We start from the raw sequence: 9,591 nt of genomic DNA on the forward strand, positions 1-9,591 counted from the left end.
ATTTATTTAATGCCACTTTTAAATAATTAATGACACATTTATTTATGTATTTCATATTAAATTTATTTATTTCAATTTGGCTCTTTTGACCTACAAGGGACAATGAAATAAATAAATATGTCATTAAATGTTTAAATATTCCATTTTAATATTTTAATGCCACATTTATTTCAACATTTATTTATTGATTTCAACATTTATTTATTTATTGCCACTTTTAAATATTTAATGACACATTTATTTATTTATTTATTTAATGGTGTATATATTTATTTCATTTTGGCTCTTTCCAGACTCCATAATGACAGGGTTATCCCTGTGAATGTAAGTCGAAGTCAGAAACTTGAGCGTCACTTTGTACTTCAGGCCATTTTTAAGGTTTACTTGAAATCCACCTTAGGCTTCAGTTGTTTGCTCAAAAAGATAATTTCTTCTTAATAAAAAAAAACAAAACATAAAAAAAGTAAAAAAAAAAACAGTAGATCTTGTAAACTGTAAATTCACCACGTTTGCTCATTCTGTTGCTTAAAAAGATTTAAGTGAATTTTGTATTCAGTCCATAAAGGTTCAGGCTCTCATTTTGAGCTATTATTGGGGAGGAGAGAAAAACATGAGCCTTCAATTTTTTACTGGCTCCATCATTTATCAAGAATATAGGAAGAAAATAGACATCCAAAGACACAAGACTCCAAATATTTGTAAAAAAGTAAACCAAGAACATCATCTTCTTAGTAAAGTGTGGTGGGGACAGTATTAAGGTGTGGGATGTTGATTATCAGCAGGGGTTGAAAATGTTGAAAAATAGTGAAGCTCCAACAAACAAAATGAGTCATGATACAGCTTGTTTAGCTGCTCTGAGCCATAAGTCGAGGAAAGGACAGGTGGGAGGAGCCACCAGGACAGGAAGCTGAGCTGTTGAAATCAGCAAAAACGGGAACACATCACAGACTTGTAAATGACAGACAGGATGGATCTAGGTCAGGGTTCTGCAAACTTCAGCTCTGAAAGAGCCATTCAGGTTGATTTCTCATTGACTACAAGATTCAATTCAAGATTACTTACAACCCAGTAGGAGCAACAAAGTCTTCATTCATCCTTTAAAAAATAAGACACTGATTTGTATTTATGCTATAATATTGCATGAATAAAACACAAACATTAAAAGAAAATATCATTTTTTTTTACTTTTGACAGACCTTCCTTTGTCATATGATCATCTCAATGCAGCTAAAGTAGTGGTAGTAGCAGGTGTAATGTCAGCAGTAATTAAATAAAAATAGTTAATTTCACTGTTGTTGGTTCATCTCTGCCAGAAATCTAAATCTAACAAACCAAAATCTGGGATAAGTAAATAGCCGCTGCAATATTCTTCAAACACACTTAAAATTAAAGTGAGTTAAACTTTAAGCTAGTTTACTTTTTTCCCCTTTTACTACTTTCTATTTTTTTACTTTACAGTTACTTTTTAACACTTGGAAACTTTTTTATTTTTCTTTAATTAAAAAAACACAGTGGAGGGGTAAGAGGGCCACATGTGGTTTCATAGCAGCAGGTTGCAGACCCCTGTTCTAGTTTTTTTTTTTAAAAACCTGGTTGACAAATTGGTCCTGTTGATATAAAGAGATTCTCAGTTTGGCTGAAAGGACACAGATGAAGAGGAGCAGGAGAACCAGGAGCACTTAGGAAACCTTGTTCTGTTTTTCTAGACCTCTGTTTTGTTTCACTATTGCATCATTCAGTAGTAAAATCTGATTTCATTTGTTCAGCTAGTAATTGAGCAATGAGCTTGCTTCTTTTTTATCTTTGGCTAATTTGGCTTCTAATGAAATTTTTTTTATGCTAATATGGAGATAAGCCAATATTTTAGCTAACATTTTTTTCTAATTTGTCATTTACTGGTTCTTGGGCTAATTTAGAGTTTAGCTTTTATTTTAGCAACATGCTAACATTTTTGGCTGATTTAATTTACTGAGTAATCTTATGCTAATTTGGAATTCATCTAGTAATTAGGTAACGAGCTAGCTTTTCGGCTAATTTGGCCTCTACTAAATGTAAAAGGTAAAAATGTTTAAAAAATCTCATTCTGAGAAATGCTCGTTTCTTTTTATATTTTTGCTATTTTTCGTGCCAAAAAATACACATAGTTCATAATTATTAAAAACAAAAAGCAAAAAGAAGGTTTTGAATGCAAATTCAAATTTCTTAAAGGCTAAAGTAAGACTATGCGGCTCCTTCAAGGTTTTGATCAATAGAAAACGAGCCCAAATGGCTCTTTTACTGTTAAAGGTTGCCGAGCCAATGTCTAAACAGACTATAGATAAAAATAAACATACAATCACAACACACACATACACACACCAAACAGACACACACACTCTGCGTATCTCAACAACAGATAAATTAAAGAAGTGTAGGTCTACTAACTACTTGCTTCTTCTTAGCAGAAACATAGGGTCACATTTTTAGGTTATTAATTTACCCATGATGGCAAATACAAAACAAAAAAAGCTCTAGCAGAAGCGCCTGTCGACTGTCATGGAAAAATGCGCGTCTGGTGTGAATTGCAGAACAGAGCAGATACCATTCGGGCTGTGCTCCCGCGGCTAGTGTAAACCTAACGTAAAAGCTTTGACAGTCCACCATCTGGGATTTGCAGTTTCACTTCTGCGACATTCAAATGTTATAGATTCTAACTAGGGCTGTCAGATTTGTCGCGTTAAAAACACATTAACCTGACATGTTCTTGACGCCGACAATTTTTTTGACGCATTAATCGAGGATTTTCTCATACGTGCCTTTCCATACCGCGCACGGGCGTCCCGCCCTCTAACTCACCGGCTGCTATCACGGGCGAGTCTCCAAACACCGAGCTGCGAGCTAAAACCGGCCGGCGCTAGGACCTGGAGAGCTCCTGCACCCTAACCCGACTCCGGTTCGCGTCTGCTACCTACACCGACTCGCATCCGGCGCCGCGTCCCGAGAGCTGCAGACCCCGACGTTCCGAACAGCAAGCGCACCGGGGGACGTTTTAAATGTTCTGGAGGTTTAAGCGTGATCCAGCCCCAGCATAGCAGTCTGTCTGCCGGCATATTCATGGCGTGAGCTCCGCTGGACACGTCGCTGCATCGAGCTGCAGCCAGAGAACGCGGCGGCAGTAACAGACTGTCAAACTATCCACAGAGTATCCCGCTTTTCTCAGTCTTTAATGTTTTAAAAAACAAAAGTTCATTGGAAATGATAAATCTCTATTTCATTTATTACTGTAGTTCAGCAGAGGAGAATAAGATTTGGTCCTGACAAAAAATGAAGTAAAGTATTTCTGATGAAAACTATTAATTTTGTCATTTTTGTCATTCCTGTTTTTATAATTAATGTAGAACTGCTAAATTCCATGAACCACACATTTTTTTTCCTTAAAAAAAGGCCACATATAAATTTGCGATTAATCGCGAGTTAACTCTGGACAGATGTGATTAATCGCGATTAAACATTTTAATCGCCTGACAGCTCTAATTCTAACACATTTCAATTTTCCTACTTGGTTCAATGCTTCTCCAAGTAAGTGAGGGTAGTTTTGGTGAATTCATGTGACCAATAATTCTACCAGGACTCAGATGTGGTTTGTGCATTTTGACTTAAAGATGTATCTGTGAATCTTTTGTTTCCTGCAGGGGGTTTTTGAAGTCTCCCTTTTTGTCTCCTAGGCCAGCATCTTGGTCACCACCAGACTTTCTGCTCTGGATCGCATCCCTTCAAAGTATGTAAGCCGCTACGCTCAGATCTGCGGCTTTAGTGACCCGGACCATCAGCGTGCATATTTCTCCAGCCGCTTGCTGCAGCAGACTGGGATGAATGCTTCCAACCGAGAAGCAGAAGTTCTGGTTGAGCAGCTCTACCTTAACATCCAGAAAAAAGGCCAGCTGGCCGCAGCCTGCTTCCTCCCATCGTACTGCTGGCTTGCATGTGCGACCTTACATTTTCTTCATTTCACCAGCACTCAGGCGCCTGTCTGCACGCTGACGGGCATATACACCAGCTTTCTCACACTGAACTTTGGGGGGGAGGTGCTGGATTCCAAAACGGGGAAAAGCGTTCTGAGTCAGGAGCAACACATCTCCCTGATGCTGTATGTGGTCAGGACTCTGGGGAAACTTGCCTTTGATGGTGTGACATACAAACGGAGGATATTCTCAGAGAGGGAGCTGGAGCAGTGGATCGGCGGAAAGACCAAGACGGACGAGGAGCTCCGTCTGCTGGCCATCTTTCAGACCGATGTTCTGAATTTCTTCTTGGAGCCATGTTTAGAAAACGACAAACATTTGAGTGAACTTGGAGAGGATGACGACAGGTGGTATGTGTTTGCGGTTCCAGCCATGCAAGAGTATCTCGCGGCTCTGTATGTGGTTCTTGGAGAGAATAAATCAGCCCTGGAGTTGTTGAGCAAAGAGTTCTCCGCTGCTATTGGCCAAGCAAGCGATGATGTCAACGCTCTCTTCAACATCTTGTCAAAGTTCATCCCGCTCCGCATCTTCGCTGTGTTCAACCTGCTGAAGCTGTTTCCAAAGTTCTTTGAAAAGATAAGCCGGCACAACAAGGGCAAGATCGCCTGGACCATGACGGCTGCCATGTTTCGCTTAGAAGACAGCAACAATGACGACGTCCTGGAGCAGGTGGAACAGAACCTTCTGGGATCTCATGGTCCAGCGCCGCAGAAGTACAGCAAAGGCAGGCCTTTTGAGCTGTATCCTATCTTCATGGGTGGACTGCTGCATTATGGAAATCGTGTCCTCCTCCAACAACTCGGTTGTAACATTCAGAGCAGCACTGTGGCCCAGATCACACGAACCCTCCGGAAGTACTTAGTCAAAGGTACTGACAAGGATTTTGACCTGTATTATATCTATAAATGAGTCATCAATCTTTGGGAACTAGTGTCTTGCTACTTCAAGTAGAAATTCTCAGACCCTTCGTCAAATTGTACAGAAGATTGTCTGTATACAGTGTGTTAGAAGGGGACAAGAACAGTCATTTCATGTGTTGTGTTTATAGACTTTGGCTGAATCATGAGTGTCTCATATATTCCAGAGCTCAGCAAGCCTCTGCCTCCAGATGAGCAGATGGATCTGCTGGTCCTTCTGTATGAGATTCAGAACCCCAGACTGACGGCTGAAGTTCTGTCCTCTATCAGAAGTATCTGCCTGGCCAGCGTTTGCATGACGTCGCTCAAATGCTTCATCCTGAGCTCTGTGCTGTCCTGCACAAACACGAGGTAACCTTTACTTTGAACTTGTCAGAGGAATCTCGGACATGGTTGATCCTGTAGCTTGTTTAATTCTTTAACACTGAGCTCCAGTGTTCATGTTCTTTGAGTTGCTGCAATTTTTTATCCTTTTAACACCAAACGTGTCGCTGGCACAACACCCTTTAGAAATTACTGTAATTCCTAAATGGTTTGCTCTATTTGAAAAATCCAAACAGTTTCCAAAGGCTGAGACATTACGCTTTCTTGTCAATTGTGTCATTACGGTAATCTCACCTGGAAACCCGCGAGGAGCTCCTTTGTTTACCGGTAAGACAGACAGAGCAGTGGAGAGATGCAGGGAGTGGAGCGGTCAAAAAGAGTTTTTACAACGGAGAAGAAAAGAGGAAAAATGTCACAAAGACAACAATCCTGGGAACCTCCATGGAGGTTCACAGAAGACTTCGAGAACGAAGGAGCAACAAGAGCAGTCATTTTTGGCCAGAAAAGGTACAATTTAGGAGTATTTTCAGGTTGTTTCTTTCTGAAAGAATCAAGCACTTGCTAGCTAGTTTCTACTCTGAAACACAAACAATGTGAGAGAAATAACAGTCAAATGTAAGTTAGCTTAGCTTTTACTCATAAATTAAAAGTAATAAATATAAAACTAGCATATATTTACTATTTTTTTTTTAGGAAGCAAATATCACAATAAACGAAAACCATTTTTTTTTCTTCAAGTTTCCTGCGTCCCGTCAGAGGCTGTGAGCTGCAGCTGATGAGATGCTAGAGGACTAAAGAGGGAGAAAACATGAAGATGCTGGTGGTTCTGGTAATGTGTTCAGAGACCAAAGCTCAAAGATAAAAAAGAGTGAAAGGCAGAAACAGAAACTGATGATGGAGACCCTCATCCACTGAGGTTCAACCTCAGACACATCCCAGGTGTTCAATTATTCCTAAATACAGGAAACTCATCAGCAGGTGAAATCTTTCCCTACTAATGCTGCAAACTCTGCAGAATCCCTGGAAGTAGTGCTGGGAAATATGGAAAAAATGTATATCACGATATAAAATATTTATATCACGATAATATATATCATGATATACAACAATAAAGTATGTTTTCAGCTATTCTCTGAAAAAATGTCATAGCTTACTTTTCTGACTATTTTAACTAACAGAATAGATACAATTTAGAAACACATTTTAGTATAGAAAAATAAATCAAATGAGAACAGATGTGGCTGATATACAACAGCCTTCACATTTGTTCTAAAAATCAAAGGTATTTAAACTGAATTAGAAAAAAAAAATACTTTGAATGAAGAACATTTTTTGAAGTGCACAACAGTTTCATGTTTCTGAGTCAACTGTTGAAGAGTTATCATAATTAAAACAATATAAACACTGGAGCTAAAGCTCTGATGTAAAAGCAGTTATTTTTTCTCAGAACTTAAGTCAGTGAGGAGAACTTCTGTCTCATTTTTTGAACGCATAGAAAACAACTTGCTAGTTTTACTTTGAAAACAGGAAGCTTCACCGACATTTTATTTTGAAGATTTGATTACTTCTGGTGACAGTCGCGCAGCACATCCGGCTTTAAAATCCAAAATTATTCTGAATTCCAGATCAATAAATATGTTATGATGACACTCTATTTATAAAGATCACAAATCAGAGATCTTGGGCGTCACAAATTTTTTGACTCAAATTTTCGGGAATCCGAGTGTTTGAATACTTGTTACAGCTCTATTCCAAAGCTTTGGTTTATCTCTTATTTTTGTAATCTCATCTGTTCATTTTTGTGGACTTTCCTTGAGTGATGGAAGGTTTGTTGTGTTAGCATCGGCGTAGGAATAGCCTCCTAGCTTGTTTACAAACTGCTGTCTTCAGCTCTGCATCGGACGTCTTGAATCCAAAATGCAGCCAAATTACAGACGTCCCCTCTTTTGCTGAAAGTGCTTCTTCTTGTGCCGCCTGCATCGGTGTTTGTCTGTTTCTACTTCAGGGAAACAACTTCAAGATGTTTCGTCCGTCGTTCTGCACTCGTGTTAAGTAACTTAAAGTCTGTCGTAAAACCCGCATGCGTGAGAATCAAAGAACATGAAGCAGCTCTACGTCACAAAACCAGAAGACGGAGTTTCTCCATGAAGAATATCTTTTTAATTTGTCTTTGCTTTCACTTTTATACATTTTTTGTGTCCACATTGACGAGGCAACACCTGCGCAATTGTCTTGGGCTATTTAATGATATATTTGGCATAATGATTATCACCCACACGATATGTATCGTCATATCGCCCAGCACTAAGTGGAAGTTTGGGACTTGTGACTGTCACTGGCAGCATCACCAAGGCCTTTCAGGAGCCTAGGAGAACAGAATTGCCCTCTGTGACCATAAGTGCTTACAGATATTTTACATTTTATGCACTGTTTTTTTGCACATTTAGAGAGAAAGATAGAGACATTTTGTTGTAAATAGTTTGATACTGGACAAATTCAAACTTTTAATAAATTAAATCTGTTGTTCATGTTCACTTGCACTGTTTTTATCACTTAAAAACTCAAAAAATCACACTTTGATTTCGTGTTTTTTACTATTTAAATTGGTCTAACACAGGGGTCTGCAACTTTCGGCTCCAGAGCCACAATGGAGAGATAATTCAAGCCACACGTGGCTTGAATTATCTCTCCATTGTGGCTCTCTGGCTGAAGAAAAATAAAATAATAGTATTTTTTTTTTAAGTAAGGATTACTTAATAGGCATTTATTTAATTTAGATTAGTTAAATGTATAAATTGATGGCTGAGGTTCACATAGATGATAAACTATGTAGGTTTTTACATCCTGTTGACCTGAAGTCGTCTTGTTTACTGAACTCTACCTCCAGAATGAACAGATTTTATATTTAAAGCAAAACTTTGGTAAAAAGTTTGATCTGTTCTTAGTTAAAAGCACAAATTATCTTATGTTGCACAACATTGATCAATAGCTGTCCAGAGCTGCACTGAGATGATCCTGTTTGGCACTGTTTGTCTTTTATATTGAAAACAAGTTATTTGAGTGTCTGTCAAACGAAAGAAAAAAAAAAGAAGAATCACATTTTGGGAGATTCAAGTTTTTCTTTATATTTTTGCCTTTGTTCGTGTAAAAAAAAAAAAAATTCATATTTTTTGTAAAAAAAACCCCAAAAAGGTAATGAATGCAAATACAAATTTCTCAATGGTTAAACTTAAACTTTGTGGCTCCTTTTAGGTTTTGATACGTAAAAAACAAGCCCAAATGTTTTTTTTTTGTTGTTAAAGATTGCCGACCCCTGGTCTAACACTATTATGAGATAGAATAAATTATAAAATGATGATAGATATTGAAAATTCAATGTCTTCTGGAAAGAGGAACAAAAGCACACATTTGTAGGACTTTCTCTGACCCTTTCATAGTCAAAATTAGCAGGAAAGTCCAGGCAGACATTTTGAGGATTAGGTGTTAAATTAATTACCACGATCAACGTAATTCCAGTAGATTCTCCTGAGTTTAAGTGTCACTGAAAAATTAAGACTTCGCACAACAATTTGATTCCACCTTCTTTCTAAGTAGATTGCGTTCTTTTCCTGCAGTTATTGCCTGGACAAGCTGGACCTGTCTTCCTGTCTGCTGAACCATGGCTTGCTTCAGATGCTGTGGCCTGCCCTCAAACGTGTGCGCCAGCTCAAGTGAGATGAACTAGCGCCGTTTGTCCTCCTGCATGTCTGCGTTCAGACTGAGGCGCCATCAACCTGAATCAGTTTTGACAGATTCTACAGTTGGAATTTACTAAATTTGCAGAAATTAAACCGTAGGAATGAAGATGCGTCGGTCATTGACTGTATAAGACAACTGGACTCGTTGACCCCTCCCTCCAGGCATTTCAAACAGGAAGTACCAACTGACTCCAAGAAGCCAAAATCCCACAGACTTCTATAGAGAATGAAATGGTTATTACTCGGTCATTCTATTAGTTAGAATAACCATTCTTGATCTAATAATGCGAGTTATTCAAGTTACAAACTGAACAATTAGATGTCAACATTCCAAACATTTGATTGACAGATTCTCCCGAGCCTGCTTTCAGTGAAAAGGGTGTGGTCTTCCAACAAGCTCCCTCCTGATTGACAACAGTAGTTGACTCAGATCAACTTGGACTGACAATGTCTGCCTTCAACATGGCCGTGTCCGTATTGTTAAAAATTGTTGATTTTATTTGGTTGAAACTTTTTTTTTAAGTTTTATTTATAAGCAAGTTTTATTTATATTTATGTACAACAAAGGTGTGAATGCCAAAGGGAGGTAAAAGAAAAAAAATGCCAATTTAT

General features: G+C 38.4%; 1 protein-coding gene across 2 annotated transcripts in view; it reads left to right on the forward strand.

Moving 5' to 3' along the window:
* Positions 1-9,591, forward strand: part of nlrx1 (NLR family member X1) — a 73,099-nt gene that overhangs the window by 22,109 nt on the left and 41,399 nt on the right. For both annotated transcript variants that reach the window (XR_004949186.1, XM_024297887.2), the window contains exons 6-8: positions 3,705-4,869; positions 5,086-5,269; positions 8,857-8,952. Coding sequence is in view for 1 of the 2 variants with exons in the window: in XM_024297887.2 (XP_024153655.1) it covers positions 3,705-4,869; positions 5,086-5,269; positions 8,857-8,952 (1,445 nt within the window). In the remaining variant the exon portion in view is untranslated. The remainder of the gene's footprint in view (positions 1-3,704; positions 4,870-5,085; positions 5,270-8,856; positions 8,953-9,591) is intronic.

Source organism: Oryzias melastigma, linkage group LG15 (assembly GCF_002922805.2).
Source record: "Oryzias melastigma strain HK-1 linkage group LG15, ASM292280v2, whole genome shotgun sequence".
NCBI lineage: Eukaryota > Metazoa > Chordata > Actinopteri > Beloniformes > Adrianichthyidae > Oryzias > Oryzias melastigma.